The 18,403-nt window shown below is 41.2% G+C and overlaps 1 protein-coding gene and 1 long non-coding RNA gene across 3 annotated transcripts in view; one reads left to right on the plus strand and one right to left on the minus strand.

The window, feature by feature from the left end:
* LOC112585688 overlaps positions 1 to 18,403 on the plus strand; it is a 172,960-nt gene that overhangs the window by 49,666 nt on the left and 104,891 nt on the right. For both annotated transcript variants that reach the window (XR_003110218.3, XR_006542575.2), the window contains exon 3: positions 16,587 to 16,710. This is a non-coding gene — a long non-coding RNA (uncharacterized LOC112585688). The remainder of the gene's footprint in view (positions 1 to 16,586; positions 16,711 to 18,403) is intronic.
* On the minus strand, positions 13,451 to 16,126 carry LOC102399924 (U3 small nucleolar RNA-associated protein 6 homolog). The gene is given in 2 exon segments (XM_025273490.3): positions 13,451 to 14,227; positions 14,322 to 16,126. Coding segments are annotated over 2 exon segments (1,794 nt in total). The 5' UTR covers positions 16,062 to 16,126; the 3' UTR covers positions 13,451 to 14,173.

Genomic DNA, 18,403 nt, shown 5'->3' on the forward strand with positions numbered 1-18,403 from the left:
CCTAGCTCAGAAATCCAGTGTTTGGACCATGATGTCCATTTCTGTCTCTCACTGTTACTTGTTCAGGACCTGCCCTTCTCTCTCACTGAGAAACCTTTCCGCCCTCATTTTCCACCACTCGCTTGCTTACCTGAGCCTTGCTGCCTCTCTGCAGTGTTGCAACAGCTATACAGAAATAGTTTCTCCTTTGACTTTCTGGCTTTTGATCTTTGCTAATTCCCAATTTCTGGTGAATAACAAAACAAGTGCTGTTAGCTGTGCGTCTCAAAGCTGAGTTTTTCCTGGAGACGGTGACAGGACAGTTATGATTGGCTGAGCGTCCCAGGAGGGGACAGTTATGATTGGCTGAGCGTCCCAGGAGGGGACAGTTATGATTGGCTGAGCGTCCCAGGAGGGTAAACCAGTTTCTCCCGATTGACTCCTGTCTAGAGAGCCTCCATGTTTTCATGGAGCCATGACCTATTCGACAATTATTTCTCCTTTTCCTCCTTAGTTTCCAGGAGGGGCGACGCCTATCTCAAGTCCTGATTCCCACCTGGGCCTCCTGTGTCTACTTTTCTCAAGTAAGAAGTTTCTTCTTCCTCTCTCATCTTAAACCCCTTCCCTTATCCTCCCATCCTCTCCCTTCCGTCTCTGTTCCTCTCTCATTCTATCAGTTTTGAGTTCCTGTATGAGCACTTTTGGTCTCATCTGCATGTTTTTAACCCTGCTCCACCTCTTACTTTTCTTTCATGGTCAGCTTCTTGGATTTACCTACTCCTTTATCTAAGGAAATATTCTGTTCTCTGAGCTAGTGATTCCCTATGTGGAGTGAGCCATTCTTCCAGGAGATATTTGGCAATGAGTGGAGGTGTGTTTGTGTTACAACCAGTGGCATGGGGTGTTATAGTCTCCTATTGACTAGAGACCAGGGATCCTGTTCAACATTCTACAATGTCCAGGGCAGATACCCCTGGCAAAGAACCACCCAGCCCAAAATATCATTAGGGCCATAGTGGAAGAACCTTGCTCTAAGCCTAATTTAAACCAAAATTTTGCCCCTCCAGGAAACTGAAGTGCTTTTACGACTGTGTTTACTTCTTTGAGTTTTTCCTTCCTCTGTCTCCTACTTTTTCATGATCTTTTAGGATGACAGTCAATGCTTGTTGGCTTAGTTTCCTTCATTTCCACTCATATCACTGAATAACACATGATGATGATGAAAATTATGACTCACCCAAAATAATTAAGATCTTTAACAGAATCAGTTTTCCCCTGAGCTCATCACAATGAGCTTGGAAGTGAATGAAACATCTGGGAACACTTCTCTCATTCCACTTATGACTTGATTATTAGCCACAGAAGCCTATGACCTTGAACTTAGATACATATTTAAACATTTGTTTAAGTATGGTAGATAAAAAATTATCCTTGCTGATTTTTGTGTTGAGAAACACCAGGTGATAGCTATTTGAAGTGAACATTATTAAAGATGTATTTGAAGTCCAATCGCATAACTTTTTACAATATATGCATATTTTCCAGAAATAATAGAATCAAGTAAAAAATAGATTGCTTATACAGATATGGTGAGATCTGTAAAGCTTTACTGTGGGTGTGATTCCCCACCACGAGGCTGTGGTGCCCTTGAAAACATCAATGGATATGGCACCATTCAAGGAGACACCTTGTCCAAAACATTTGCTTCTCTGTCTTCTCAGAGTGTTTAGTAGGATATTTTTAACACACACACACACACACAACAACACATTTCTAGTAAAATAGAAAATAACCTTAACTTCTTCCTGTATTCTGTAACTAGCAGAGACAGTTGAAGGAGTTACTTGCAATCTCTCAAGTCAGAATTGAATTATTTTCCTTCTGGGAGGAAAAGTAATGAAATATCATCAGGGGAAATCTTGGATAAAATTCTTCATCATGATGATGGAGAGTAACTTGCAAGGTTGAATTATTCAACATATTTAAAAGAAATGTTCAGCTTGCCATTTCCTTTTCCAGGGCATCTTCCTGACCCAGAGATCGATGTAGGATCTCCTGCATTGGCGGGTGGATTCTTTACCACTGCACCACCTGGGAAGCCCATATCCAATAACTGCTCTTATACAAATCAAATTATGAAAATACAGCTTGTGATGAAGAGTGTGGCTCGGAGTTTAGATATTTTACAACATTTAATGAAGATCAGATCAGATCACATCACATCAGTTCAGTCGCTCAGTCATGTCCAACTCTTTATGACCATGAATCGCAGCACGCCAGGCCTCCCTGTCCATCACCAACTCCAGGAGTTGACTCAGACTCACATCCATCGAGTCATTGATGCCATCCAGCCATCTCATCCTCTGTCGTCCCCTTCTCCTCCTGCCCCCAATCCCTCCCAACATCAGAGTCTTTTCCAATGAGTCAACTCTTCGCATGAGGTGGCAAAGTACTGGAGTTTCAGCTTTAGCATCATTCCTTCCAAAGAAATCCCAGGGCTGATCTCCTTCAGAATGGACTGGTTGGATCTCCTTGCAGTCCAAGGGACTCTCAAGAGTCTTCTCCAACACCACAGTTCAAAAGCATCAGTTCTTTGGCACTCAGCCTTCTTCACAGCCCAGCTCTCACATCCATACATGACCACAGGAAAAACCATAGCCTTGACTAGATGGACCTTTGTTGGCAAAGTAATGTCTCTGCTTTTGAATATGCTATCTACGTTGGTCATAACTTTCCTTCCAAGGAGTAAGCGTCTTTGAATTTCATGGCTGCAGTCACCATCTGTAGTGATTTTGGAGCCCAGAAAAATAAAGTCTGACACTGTTTCCACTGTTTCCCCATCTATTTCCCATGAAGTGGTGGGACCAGATGCCATGATCTTCGTTTTCTGAATGTTGAGCTTTAAGCCCACTTTTTCACTCTCCACTTTCACTTTCATCAAGAGGCTTTTGAGTTACTGCATTAGTTTTTTTTTTTTTTTAATAATGATCAATTTATTATTTTTTTCAATGAAAAAGGCATTTGAGAGTATTCCTTAAAGGAAATAAAGAGACTCACAAGGGATCCAGAGACTTTCTCTGTCCTTCTTATGACCCAAGTAACTTTAAGTCTCACCAAGAGAGTATATAATGAAAGTTCTGTCAGGAAAAGCCTGAACAGGTACCACCAAACTCTATAAAATTAATTTCATTTTTTTTCTAAATTGAAAATCAATATAATAGCCAATGATACAGGTAGAAAGTAAATTTAAACAAGGAACCTGACTGGGTTAGTATCAAGATTTTGAGAATAGAGAGGGAAATAGTTCAATAATAGGAGTAGAGTTCTAATACTGCTACTAACAGCATTAATATTAGTAGATTTGGGTTTTTTCCTGCATATAGAAATGATTTAATTCACAGTGTCTTCTGTGAAATTGACACATGACTCTTTTCAAGGCATTTGTTCAGAAATTGAGAATATCTATAGTGAAATCAAAATATCTATTATGAATGCCCTTATTCCAAGTAGTATAGTTATTTAACAAGGAACAATAAAATTTACTAATGACAACTTCAGCTCTCTCTAAATTATTCATTTTTTTTAAAAAAATCAGCATCAAGAAGATAAAAAAAGAAAAAGAAAGAACTTAAATAGAATTCTTGTTTGATAGTTATTGGAAACCAGTGACTGGAAGCACTTCGTATAGTGTATCCTACAAAGGGCTTTTTAAATTTTATTTTTTGGTTGGTTTTAAAGCTCTTCACCCCCTCCAGGCTACTTAAGGAAACACAAGTGTAAAACTGCTGTTGAAGTACTTTCCTACTGGAGGAAGAAGATTTGAAATGAGAGTTGCATTTTTAATAGATTAAACTATATCTTATTTCAAATTTTAGGAACAAATCCTCTCATTGTTCCTCTGGGGTATAAATTTTTTTTTCTGGCCCTTCATTAAACTTTTCAGTTAAACCCTCTAAGGGTACCATCCTGACTTATATATGCTAAGTAAGAAAAGTTAGCTAACACATACTCCACTAATAAATCACAGTCTCCTTGCACTGTGCTCCCAAACTGTGTTTTCCTCTGGAAGCACCTTCCATTGTCCCCTGCCAATGCAGGAGAGAGACATGGGTCCAGTTCCTGGGTTGGGAAGATCCCCTGGAGATGGGCATATCAACCCACTCCAGTATTCTTGACTGGAGAATCCCATGGACAGAGGAGCCTGGCAGGCTGCAGTCCATAGGGTCGCACAGAGTTGGACACGACTGAAGTGACTTAGCATGAATGCAGACAGGGTTAAGGAAAACCAAAAGAGATATGGGAAGCATCAAGCCAAGTTTTGCTGGATCATAGAGAAAGCTAGGAAATTCCAGAAAAACATCTACCTCTGTTTCATTGACTATGCCAAAGCCTTTGACTGTGTGGATCATAAGGAACTGCGGAAAGCTCTTAAATAAACGGGAATACAAGACCATCTTACCTGTCTCCTGAAAAACCTGTATGTGGGTCAAGAAGCAATAGTTAGAACCCTGTATGGAACAACTGATTGGTTCAAGATCAAGAAAGGAATACAACAGGGCTGTCTGCTGTCACCCTGTCTGTTTAATCTATACACTGAGCACATCATGAGAAATGCTGGGCTGGGTGAGTTACAAGCTGGAACCAAGATAGGCGGGAGAAACATCAACAACCTCAGATGTGCAGATGATACCACTCTAATGGCAGAAAGTGAAGAACTAAAGAGCCTCTTGATGAGGGTGAAGGAGGAGAGTGAAAGAGCCAGCTTAAAACTGAATATTTAAAAAACTAAGTTCATGGCATTGGCCCTATTACTTCATGGCAAATAGAAGGGAAAAGGTGGAAGCAGTGACAAAGCTCCTCTTCTTGTCTCTAAAATCACAGCAGATGGTGACGGCAGCCATGGAATCAGAAGAGATCGCTTCTTGGCAGGAAAGCGATGACAAACCTAGACAGTGTTTGGAAAACAGAGATATTACCCTGCTGACAAAGGTCCATAAAGCCAAGGCTATGGTCTTCCCTGTGGTCACACATGGTTGTGAGAGTTGGACTGTAAAGAAGGCGGAGCTCTGAAGAATAGATGCCTTTGAACTGTGGTGCTGGAGAAGACTCCTGAGAGTCCCTTGGACTGCAAGGAGATCCAACCAGTCAACCTTATGGGAAATCAACCCTGAATACTTGTTGGAAGGACTGATGCTGAAGCTGAAACTTCAGTATTTGGTGATCTGATGTGAACAGCTGACTCATTGGAAAAGTCCCTGATGCTGGGAAAGATTGAAGGCGGGAGGAGAGGGGACGACAGAGGATGAGATGGTTGGATGGCATCTCCGACTCAATGGACATGAGTTTGAGCAAGCTCCGGGAGTTGGTGATGGACAGGGAGGCCTGGCATGCTGCAGTCCATGGGATCACAAAGCGTTGGACACGACTGAGCAACTGAACAACAACAGCAGCAGCAGCAAGATACTGGCAGGAGCTGGAAGCCTGCCCGGACCTGGGCGATCAGAGGAAGCTGGAGGTGACCAGGGAGGCAAGCCTCGTGAGGTGGCTCCCAGTGCTAGAAGAGGTGTTTTCTCAGCTCTGGTGTCACCTGGCCTCCTGCTTGGATAGGGGGACCTGACTCAGTGTGGGAAATTGACGGAGAGAGCAGGGAGAAGCCCCAGTGAGTCCATCTGTCCCCTTGAGGCTGCAGTTCCCTCTGGGTGGGCCCTCCTGGCCGCAGCTGCTGCCTGGTGGGCCGCCCCTCCCCCAACTCAGCGGGGGCGTGGGCTCCTTCTCACTCTGGTCTCTGAGTAGCTCACTGCACCCAGGTCCTCTTCAGCTCTTCCATCACTTTTAAAACCAGCCCACAGCTTTCATCCTCTCTATTTAAAAAATGAAAAATTGTTTGTCTTTCCCTGTTGGATCTTGATAGATACTTTATACTTTTAATTGCTATTTCGAACAGATGTCTTATTTTTCCTTGCACTATTTAGAGTCTGTATCGTTATCTATTTGGTTATTGCTGGTGCAGAGGAATGACTTGAATTTTTAAATTTTGTATACAGTTTTTAAAGGTTACTTTCTATTTACAGTTATTATAAATATTGGCCACGTTCCCTGTGTTGTACCATAATCCTTGGTCCTATCTTATAGCTGATAGTTTGCACTTCCCCTTCCCCACCCTTAAATTTCTCCTCCTCTGGTAAGCACTACTTTGTCATCTGTATCTGTGAGTCTGCTTCTTCTTTTGTTATATTCACTAGTACTCTGTTATATTTTTCAGATTCCTCATGTGATACCATACAGTACTTGTCTTTCTCTGTCTGACTTATCTCACTTAACATAATGCCCTCTAAGTCCATCTGTGTCGCTGCAAATGGCAAGATGTCATTCTTTTTTATGGCTGAGTAACATTCCATTGTATACATGTACCGCATCTTTTCCCATTCATCTGCAGATGGACACTTAGGTTGCTTCCATGTCTTGGCTATTGTAAATACTGCTTCTATGAGCCATGGAGGTGCGTGTATCTTTTCAAATTAGTGTGTTTGTGTTTTTGGATATATACCCCAGAGTGGAATTTCTGGGTCATATGGTAGTTCTATTTTAGATTTTTGAGAAACAGCTGTACTGTTTTCCACAGTAGCTGCACGAATTTACATTCCCATCAACAGTATAAAAGAGTTAGAAGAATGACATTATATCTACAACCTGGCTGTACTCTGTTACTAATTTAAGTATTTGTTGATTCATCTGTGTTTTCAATAGAAATAATCGTCTGAAATAATGCTTATGCTTCTTATTTCTTTTGCTTTGCATATACCATTGGATAAGACTTTAGTCCTATATTTGATAGTTGTGGTAATAGCATTCTTTTTTAATTACCATCTTAATTAAAATGTGTCTATGGTCTATGGTTTTTCCATTTTGGTATAATGCTTGTTACAGTTTTAAAAATATATAGATATTTACAAATTTAGGAAATTTCTATCTATTTCTAGCTTTTTGGCTGTTTTAGTAAAAAATTGGTAATAGGCATTTACCATTACTTTTTAGCATCTATTGAAATAATCATGTAATTTTCCTTCTTTAATTCCTTACTATGGTGCTATGGTATATTGCATTGATAGATTTCCTGATATGAAACATTCTTGCATTATTGGAATAAACCCTACTTATGCATGACTTTCTTTTTATAATATTCTTGATCACATTAGCCAGAAGGTTTTGTTCTGTCATCTATTTAATTAACTTTGGTTCCATGTTCATAAGTGAATGAAATGTTTAATTATCTTGCATCCTATCTTATTAAAGTTTTCAAAATTCTAGCTTTTGACTTTATTAATCTTTATGATTCTTTTGGTGTGTTTTTATTTATCATTTAACTTATTTTTAACTATTGCCTTCCTTCTAGTGTCATTGGATTTTCTTTGCTGTTCTTTTCCCAACTTCCTTCAGTGTTAATTTTTTAAAATACTTTTTTGTTTTCTGCTGTATGCATTTATGGCTATTAATTTCCCACTGCATATTGCTTTAGCCATGACACAGACATTTTTATTAAATGTTTACATAGTTCTCTACCTCTTAGTGAGTTTAGATTTCCCTTAGGATTTTTTTCCTTTGAAGGGGCTATTCAGTAACAAATTATTTCGTTTCTGTACATTCATATGGCTTTTAAACTTATTCTGTTATTGTTCTCCAGTTTTTCCCTAATGTCCAGATAATACAATAGGTAAGATATTAATCTTTTAAATTTAATTTTTCTAGCTTTAATGAGGTATTATTGACAAGTAAATTGTTTATACTTAGTTGTACAATGTGATTTTTAAAGGCGTACAACATGATTTAATGTATGTATGTATGTATTGTGAAATGATTGCCACAATCAAGTTAATTAGCACATCCACGACCTCATATAGTTACTTTTTTTTTTCGTTGAAGTATAATTGACCTAAAACGCTATGTTAGTTTCAGGTGTACAGTGCAGTGATTCAATATTTCTATACATTACAAAATGATGACCACAATATGCCTGCTTACCATGTGTCACCGGTTATTACAATGTGATTGACTATATCAAATGGCTGTCTGGGGAGGCCTTACAGATAGCTGTGAAAAGAAGAGAAGTGAAAAGCAAAGGAGAAAAGGAAAGATATAAGCATCTGAATGCAGAGTTCCAAAGAATAGCAAGAAGAGATAAGACAGCCTTCCTCAGCAATCAATGAAAAGCAATAGAGGAAAACAACAGAATGGGAAAGACTAGGGATCTCTTCAAGAAAATCAGAGATACCAAAGGAACATTTCATGCAAAAATGAGCTCGATAAAGGACAGAAATGGTATGGACCTAACAGAAGCAGAAGATATTAAGAAGAGATGGCAAGAATACACAGAAGAACTGTACAAAAAAGATCTTCACGACCCACATAATCACAATGGTGTGATCACTGACCTACAGCCAGACATCCTGGAATGTGAAGTCAAGTGGGCCTTAGAAAGCATCACTACGAACAAAGCTAGTGGAGGTGATGGAATTCCAGTTGAGCTGTTTCAAATCCTGAAAGATGATGCTACGAAAGTGCTGCACTCAATATGCCAGCAAATCTGGAAAACTCAGCAGTGGCCACAGGACTGGAAAAGGTCAGTTTTCATTCCAATCCCAAAGAAAGGCAATGCCAAAGAATGCTCCAACTACCGCACAATTGCACTCATCTCACACGCTAGTAAAGTAATGCTCAAAATTCTCCAAGCCAGGCTTCAGCAATATGTGAACCATGAACTTCCAGATGTTCAAGCTGGTTTTAGAAAAGGCAGAGGAACCAGAGATCAAATTGCCAACATCTGCTGGATCATGGAAAAAGCAAGAGAGTTCAAGAAAAACATCTATTTCTGCTTTATTGACTATGCCAAAGCCTTTGACTGTGTGGATCACAATAAACTGTGGGAAATTCTGAAAGAGATGGGAATACCAGACCACTTTACCTGCCTCTTGAGAAATCTGTATGCAGGTCAGGAAGCAATAGTTAGAACTGAACATGGAACAACAGACTGGTTCCAAACAGGAAAAGGAGTTAGTCAAGGCTGTATATTGTCACCCTGCTTATTTAACTTCTATGCAGAGTACATCATGAGAAAACGCTGGACTGGAAGAAGCACAAGCTGGAATGAAGATTGCCGGGAGAAATACCAATAACCTCAGATATGCAGATGACACCACCCTTATGGCAGAAAGTGAAGAGGAACTCAAAAGCCTCTTGATGAAAGTGAAAGAGGAGAGTGAAAAAGTTGGCTTAAAGCTCAACATTCAGAAAATGGAGATCATGGCATCTGGTCCCATCACTTCATGGGAAATAGATGGGGAAACAGTGAAAACAGTGTCAGGCTTTATTTTTTTGGGCTCCAAAATCACTGCAGATGGTGACTGCAGCCATGAAATTAAAAGATGCTTACTCCTTGGAAGGAAAGTTATGACCAACCTAGATAGCATATTCAAAAGCAGAGACATTACTTTGCCAACAAAGGTCCGTCTAGTCAAGGCTATGGTTTTTCCTGTGGTCATGTATGGATATGAGAGTTGGACTGTGAAGAAAGCTAAGCGCTAAAGAATTGATGCTTTTGAACTGTGATGTTAGAGAAGACTCTTGAGAGTCCGTTGGCCTGCAAGGAGATCCAACCAGTCCATTCTGAAGGAGATCAGCCCTGGGATTTCTTTGGAAGGAATGATGCTAAAGCTGAAACTCCAGTACTTTGGCCACCTCATGCAAAGAGTTGACTCATTGGAAAAGACTCTGATGTTGGGAGGGATTGGGGGCAGGAGGAGAAGGGGACAGAGGATGAGATGGCTGGATGGCATCACTGACTCGATGGATGTGAGTCTCAGTGAACTCCGGGAGTTGGTGATGGACAGGGAGGCCTGGCATGCTGCGATTCAAGGGGTCGCAAAGAGTCGGACACGACTGAGCGACTGAACTGAACTGACCTGACTATATCCGTCATGACGTACATTTCATTTCAGTGACTATTTTGTAACAGGGGGTGTGTACCCCTTAATTTCTCTCACCTACTTCACTCATCCCATTCATGTCCTGATACTAATTGTTTTAATTTATGGAGGTTTTCATTTTGTTACTTGATATAGTTAATTTTGTGACTATTGTCTATTACAAGAAATCTGTGTCAATTTTTATATCAATCTATAAGTTAGTTTTATAGCAATTTCCCCCATTTTTGCTGTTTTATTTATTTGATCTGAGAGAGACATGTTGAAATCTTCAATTCCAGTTGCAATTGCTGTTGTATCTAGTTTTCCTGTTCTTTTCACAGTTGTTGCTCTACATTTTTTGAGTCTATATTCTTAGGTGCATATGTTCATGCTTTTCCTTCTTCTACCACATATTTTTTTTCCTTATCTTTTATGCTTTGACCTTTATTTTGTCTAATATTAACATTGCTACTCAGGCTTTCGTTTGACTTGCTCTCTGCTTAATTAATCTTGATAAAACTCATCTTCATAAAGGTACTCTCCTACACTGCTTCTAACAGTTGTGAAATTCTGCCTTTTACATGTAAATCATCAATCCATCTGGCATTGATATTTATATATAGTGTGATATAGGGACCTAATTTCATATTTTCTCCACCGAGTCAGCCATCTACTGTTTCCATCACTCATCTGAAATGTCAGCTCTATTTAATAACATGTTTCCATACACATGTTGTACTGGTTCTGGGATTCCTAGTCACTTCTGTTTGTCTGTCTTTGCTCCAAATACATTGGTCTTACTTACTAGTTTTATAGCGAGTCTTAATATCATGTACAGCAAGTCCTCCTTGTTTTTTGTTTTTTTTTTACCTCCTGAACGTTCTTTGTATCTTGATCCTTTGTTCTGCCATATAAGTTTTAGAAAAAGCTTGTTGAGCTATGGAAAATCTCGCGGCCTCCTTTCGGAATGCCTGAGACTAGCACACTGCCTGCACGGCACCTCGTGTGCACGTGCACGGCGGTTTTCCTCGTGTGCTGCGGTATGCTCCAATGCTATTCACTAAGTTTCTGTAATTCTTTGCATACCAGGAATCATCACTTAGGGCACTGAGCTGGAGTCTGTTCCTGCCATCAATGCCTCATTTTTGTAGGGCTAAAGTGATAAATACACTACAAGATGACCCCCTATATACAGTGTGCTTTAGTGAGCTTGAGCTGCCATAACGAATATCATAGACTGGGTAGCTTAACAACAAACGCTTGTTTCCTTTCCGTTTTTGGAGGCTACAAGTTCAAGACAGAGGTGCCAGCTGATTTGATTTCTGGTGAAAGCTCTCTTCCTAGCTTTCGAACAGCTGCCTTCTTATGCCTGTGGTGGGCAGGGAGAGAAGGAAGGAGGGGAGGGAGAAGAGGGATGGAGTGGGAGGGAGAGAGAAAAAAAGGAAACTAATCCTCTAGGATCACAGCCCCTCTCTTATGATCTCATTTAAACTGAATTATCTCCATAAAAGCCCTGTCTTCAAATGTAACCACCGTGGACTCTGGGGCTTCCACATATGGGTTTGGGGAACACAATTCAGGCCACAGCATCCCAAGCTCTTCCCCTGGTAGCTCTTTGTTCCTTGGAACTAGAGATAAAAGGCAGCACAGCCTGCCCGGCCACGACTCGCTCCCCAAGCGGAACTCCTCCTTGTCCTCATCCTACCACGCTGTGGCAGCTCCATTTCAGTATGGTTGTGAAAGTGCTTGAAGGGCATTCCTTTTGAAACCCAAAAGTGCAGGACAGGGCAGGAGAATTTTGCTCATTTTTCTTACTGCTCCAGGCCCAGTTGGGAAAAGTGGAAAACGGATGAAGTGTTCATGCCACTCTTTCTACTCTTTTAGCAGGAAGAGGTTGCTCTCTCTCATAGGGCAAAGCATCAGTTGATCACACTCTGGTTTTTCCCCATCCAGTTCCATCAGCTTTATGGTTAGGAACTTCTTCCAGATGCTGGGCTTAAATCAGTTGTATTCATTTTCAGCATTGTTGTAAGCTTTTCTAACTTCAAAGATATTTAGTTGGAAGGCAAAGGGGCTAGCTCAAGACGCTTTTAAATGGAAATGCCCAAATTTACCCATTTTCATATGAAGTAAATTTATGTTTTTTGGCCACACACACAAAAAATCTCAAAACAAAATACCCAGGATACTGGGTGTTGAAATAGGAATTTTTATGAGTGTTTAAATAAAATCCATATTTTCAATCATAGCTATTTTTTTTTTCTTTTTTGTGTGTATGTCATCAGTACTATGAAAATTCTACAGGCCAAATAAATGAAGAGAAGTCTGCCAGAATGACAAATGATATTGAAATGGGTTTGGATGTTTTTCAAGATTTTAGTGTTTTTCTCTATTTATCTCAAGAGTACAATAGTTCTGTTAAATGCTTTCTGGATAGTGAACTCTTTTGTGGTTTTGATCAATAGAAATTCTTCTTCAATTACATATGGTATTTTGTGATGGCAATCTATTACAAAATTATTATTTCCATAGTTTCTAGTGTTGATAATAAACAATTTATACAAATGGATTTTATCTTTCATATTTTGAAGACTGAGATAGTGTTTCTCTAAACTGAAAAAGCTCCATCTTTTTAGGGTTCGAAATTTCTCTTGATAAACTCTTGTAGTGCGGAAGGACTTGCCTTATTGTCATGACCCATGGTGGGCTTCCCGGTGGCTCAGCTGTAAAGAATCTGCCTGCAGTGCAGAGCTGCAGGAGACTCAAGTTCAGTCCCTGGGTCTGGAAGATCCCCTGGAGGAGGGCATGGCAACCCACTCCAGGATTCTTGCCTGGAGAGTCCCATGGACAGAGGAGCCTGGTGGGCTACAGTCCACAGGGCTGCAAAGAGTCGGGCATGACTGAAGCAACTTAGCACGCAAGCATGCAATGAATGATATATAGTATAGTGTTTTAAGAACAAAGATTTGGAATCAGGCACTCTGTTTAACCTTGAGTGAATAACTAAAGCTTTTCTAAATTTTAGTGTTGTAATACATAAAATGTAAATTATAATAAAACCTACCTTATAGTGTTCATACAAGACTTAGTTAGCATTGTGCTTGCCATAAACGAACATTCCTTAAAAGCTGGCTACTGTTAAGTATTACTGTCCTTGTGAACAAAGATTAAATCAAATTTTTACTTTTTATCTTTTAAATAGCATTTTCCAAGCCAAATGATTATATATACTAATAACATTTCTTTTTTTTTTTTCAATGGAATGCTATGGATTTATTTCACATTTTCAAGGCTATAACATGGAAATAACATGGAAAACAACATAATATTAAGTGAAACATTGTAAGTAAAACTGTACTGAATGCTTCTCTCAGTAACATCATGTTACATTGAAGGATATACAACTCAAACAACCGCTTCTTTTGCTCCAAAAATGCCCATCTCTGCTGTAAGCTACCCTCTATACTTGCCTCTGAAGCCCTTCTCTTTCTAAGCTCCTCCCTAGCCCTGCCTTTCCTTGTTACTGGGTCTCTGCAGTGCAAACATTTCTCTCCAGATCAGTCCCAGAGACAAAAACACTTTTGTAATTTCTTATAATCTTCTTAAAGGACAACTTTCCCCCTAATACCTAGCATCCTATTCTGCTGCTTCAACCAACTCAGGACATCAGCTCTATTCCTTTAACCCCCACTTCCATCCCAAAAGCTTGTCTTCTTTCTTGCCCACGACAGGGACTCAATGAACGAATGAATAAATGATCTAACAGTATAAATCCAATTCTAACAAAGGAAATCATACCAGTGAGTTTAAGTCCAGATGACAAGACTGCAACATTACTCTGTCCCCTCCATACTTTTACACTAAATGCACACCACATATACTTTTATAAGGAGAAAATAAACAGAACTGTATTTTCCTCTCCATTTTAACTGAACCTGAGGTCTAGATTAGAGCTACTCAAGCCTGACAAGGTGTAGTAAAACAAGATCAGTTACATCGTTTCCATGTATTCTGAAAAACATTTGGGGATCTCCATAGGTCTGGCCTTAACAACTGGCTTCTGGCCATTAAACAGCAGCTCTCTTTTCTGGAATTCAAGATTAACACGTCAACAAAATTAAAGCAGGCCTCAAAACGAGACACTATCTCAGCAAACTGCAGATGACTGCATAAAACAAATCTGCCCAGAGGGCTTATAGCACTATTTCACAAAGGTGACTGTGCTCTTCCTCTTTTCACAAACGGCCGGCTTGATACAAAGCATGTTGAGTCATAAACTGCTCTACTGACTCCCTGCAGCATTCTCATGGCTCGCCAATAGACCTGTCCGCAGTTCTCAGGTCGCCAATAGACCTGTCCGCAGTTCTCAGGTCGCCAATAGACCTGTCCGCAGTTCTCAGGTCGCCAATAAATCTGTCCACAGTTCTCAGGTCTACCAAGCGGGTGGTTCAATTCTTCTTTGATGTAATCCATCCAGAGATCAGAATCTTTTGTTCCAAATTCTCTCAAAGCCCTCTCATAATACTCTCTTAAGTTCTCCATCTTACAGGATTCTTGCTCCTTCTCAAACTGGATCATCTTCCTAAAAAAATCAACTGAAAATGGACGGTTTTCCTGTAAACTTTTAAACACATCTCTGGCCTTTTTGTAACCACCACTTCGATAAGCCCAATTCAGGTACATTTCCTTCACAGGGACTGAGTCAGCTCCTGGGAGATCAAAGATAGCTCTCTTATAGATTGCTTCAGTTTCTTCTTGCTTTCCGGCATCTTCACTCCACTGGGCCCAAGTAAGCCACAATGGAAGAAGGCAAATCTGAGGTTTCAGGTACTCAAAGGCTTGCTCAAAACCCTTGGACATCTCGTGGCTCTCTGACATAATCAGGGCCTCCAGCTTCACCTGCCACATCTCCACTGATTTTTTGAACAATTTCACCCCAGCATCTGCCACCTCCAGGGATTCCTTTAACAACTGGCGATGCAGCAACAACTTGCTCAACTGCCTGTACTGGAATTCTGGTAAAAGTTTGAGCTCATGTGCCTTCCAGAATGCAACCATGGTTCTTTCCAGCCTCTTCTTTCTGAGGAGGCGACTGCTTGTCTTCTTAGTAAACCTCTCCATGCAGAAGTTCATGTAACACTTCCACATAGCCTCTGTGGGCACAGTTTTTACCACCTCCTCATACACAGCACAGCACCTCTCCTCCCGGCGGCCCATCTCCTTCGCTTTGGCTTGTTTGGTTGTAGGCAGCTCTTCTACTGGCTGTGATTCAATCACTAATTCTTGCTGGGCCACATAGTTCCAAGTGACGGGGTCATCTGCGTGCAGAGCCTTAAGGTCATTGTAAATTTCTCTTTGCAGATCTTTGGCAAAGTCAAACAGCCGTGCAATTGAAAGCAGTGACACATGAAATTTTGCACTTTTAATTACACTTGTAGAATTCTTATAGATGATCCGTGCCAACTCGCCCGTAAGGATTTCTTCAGCATGCTAGAGACTCCCCACATCCATGTTGGCTTTTTCAAACTCTTGCTTTTCCTTCCTCAATTTTTCAGCATGCATCAGCTCCATCCTAAAGTATTCTTCATAAAGTTTCGGGCAACGTGGGTGAAAGCACAGAGCCCGAAGAAATAACTGTCTTGCACTTTCTGAAGAAATGCGGTCTTCCAGTTCCCATTTGGCCGCCAAAATCCACAAACCTGGCTTGTTCGAATGAAAGGCCAACAAGGAAGAAAATATCTTGCTAAGGTGAACGTTGGAAGCCCACTTCCTACAAAAGGCTATAAAAGACAGCCAAAGTCGAACATCATCTTTCCACTTAATTGATGCACGTCGGAAGACACTCTGTATCCGATGTATTATAGGATCCTCAATCTCATCCTTCTTAAATGTATATCCAACACGAGCTCTCCTTTTCTCAATCAGATCCAAAAGATTAATTTCATACTGAACATATCTGATAAAGTCATCCTTTAAAAGACTTCTTCGCTGTATTCTGTATTCTAGTTCTAAAGCCTTCCTAATGATTGCCTTAATCTCCGCATGACTAAAGAGTCCAGTGCGCTCCAGCTGTTCTAATTCGGGAAGTCGATCCTCTACACGTTCCTGAATTACTTCCGCCATGATAGCCGAATGCCACAACCCACCAGAGCTCCTCTCACTGACTACATGCGAAGGAAATGGCCCTAATAACATTTCTATACACTGGAGCCCATAAGTGAGGGAAAAAAAGCAAAGCTTAACTAGTTTTGCTGAAGGATGTCTTGGAAGGGACTTAGAAAATCATAAAACATACCTGCTTCTTGAAATCTTAGAGGAAGATTGCCAAATCACATTGTGATCGTGTTATATTTCCTATATTGAGAATGAAAGTACATATAGCATTTGGATATGGGAACCAATAGCCATTTCTTAGTATTTTCCATCTTAAACCAATAAGAAAAAACATGATATAAGCTCTTGTTAAAGAGAAGTCAGAATTTTGTCCTTCCAGCAGTTTCAAAGATCATGTTTCCATCTCAAACATCTAGTTTCGACCTCAAATGACTAAATGGAGGAATTATTCTGTAGAGATATCTACTCTCCCTGTGCTAATCCATTCTTCCAAGAGCAGCATTCTGATGCCTGATTTATTTTTCTTCTGCACAGGTCTCCTGACTGGGGAAGCAGGGGCAGAGGCCCTGGGTGAGACCTGCACTGGAGGACACTTTGTGCTGTGAAGGAAAGATGCGTGAAGACTGCTGGTGGCAAGTCTCCTTTCTTCTGCCGCCCTGTGAGTAGGTGCCTGCACCCAGCCCTCTCCATCAGAAGCTGGTTAATGGTCCTCAGTGGCCATTTGATTATGCCCACAGGGATATTACTGCAACTCAAGTGAAAGTGGCTCAGTTGTGTCCGACTCTTTGCAACCCCATGGACTATCGAATCCATGGAATTCTCCAGGCCAGAACACTGGAGTGGGTAGCCTTTCCCTTCTCCAGGGGATCTTCCCAACCCAGGGATTGAACCCAGGTCTCCTGCATTGCAGGCAGATTCTTTACCAGCTGAGCCACTAGGGACGCCTATCCATTCTCCAGCGGATCTTTCTGACCCAGGAATCGAACCAGGGTCCCCTGCGTTGCAGGTGGATTCTTTACCAACTGAGCTATCAGGGAAGCCCACCTCTACTAAAGGGGTTTATTAAACTATTCCTATCAATTACATATACTGTTATTCTGGTTAGCTGTTGCTGTGTAACAAATTACATCAAAACTGAAAAGAATGACCCTTTTTTTTTTTCATGACTTTTATGAGCCAGAAATGTAGGCAGGACTGAGAGAGCTGATTCTTATTTTAAAGTATTTATTTATTTATTTGGCTGCCTTGAGTCTTAGTTGTGGCCCGTGGATCTTCTGTTGTGGTGCCGGGTCTCTCTGGTTGGGGTGCACAGCCTTGGTTGCTCCATGGCATGTAGGGGCTTAATCCCCACCAGGGGTCAAATCCACGTCCCCTAACATAGGGGTAAAATAAGGAGGATTCTTAACTACTGGACCAGCAGGGGCATTTCTGAGCTGACACTTGACCAGAGTCACTTGGTGGCCTTGAGGGTCTAAGAATGCCAGCTGCCTTAGCAGAGTGGTCCTGCTAAGCCCTCCACATGGCCACTATGATAGGGTAGATGCACTTCTTACATACTTGATGGCTTCCCCAGAATGAGTGTTCTGAGAGAAGAAGAAAGAAAGAGGCAGACTTCTGACCCGGTCCCTGAAGTCACCCAGGATTATTTCCACTTAACTTTATTAGTCAGAGAAGGCAATGGCACCCCACTCCAGTACTCTTGCCTGGAATATCCCATGGATGGAGGAGCCTGGTGGGCTGCAGTCCATGGGGTCGCTAAGAGTAGGACATGACTGAGCAACTTCACTTTCACTTTTCACTTTCATGCATTGGAGAAGGAAATGGCAACCCACTCCAGTGTTCTTGCCTGGAGAATCCTGGGATTGGGGAGCCTGGTGGGCTCTATGGGGTTGCACAGAGTCGGACATGACTGGAGCGACTTAGCAGCAGCAGCAACTTTATTAGTAAAAAGCGAGTCATGGGCCCAGTCCGGATCTAAAGAAAGGGTGGATGAATACACAAGGTCATGAACTGGGAGGGCATGGCTCACTAAGTGTCCTTAGAGACTAGTCTCTCTGAGAGGAGTTAGATGAAAGCAATTGTTTCAATCCTGCTGTAATCCCAGTGATGCTTTTGCAGCCCTTATCAGTCGGCACCTTAGAAACCTCCTGGTTGGCCTCCTCCTTACTCAGGCTCTCCTCATGCTGATAACCCATACTGGCTGCTGCAAGGTATGTCGACAGTCTTCTCGGTGGGAACTTGGTTAACCTGAGTTCAAGAGTCTTTGCCATGTGTGACTGATTAAGAATCTAAATTCACACTCTGAATCTCAGCTCACCCGCTGCACTCCCACTTCAGTAGAAATCGGGTTG

Source organism: Bubalus bubalis, chromosome 1 (genome assembly GCF_019923935.1).
Source record: "Bubalus bubalis isolate 160015118507 breed Murrah chromosome 1, NDDB_SH_1, whole genome shotgun sequence".
Lineage (NCBI taxonomy): Eukaryota > Metazoa > Chordata > Mammalia > Artiodactyla > Bovidae > Bubalus > Bubalus bubalis.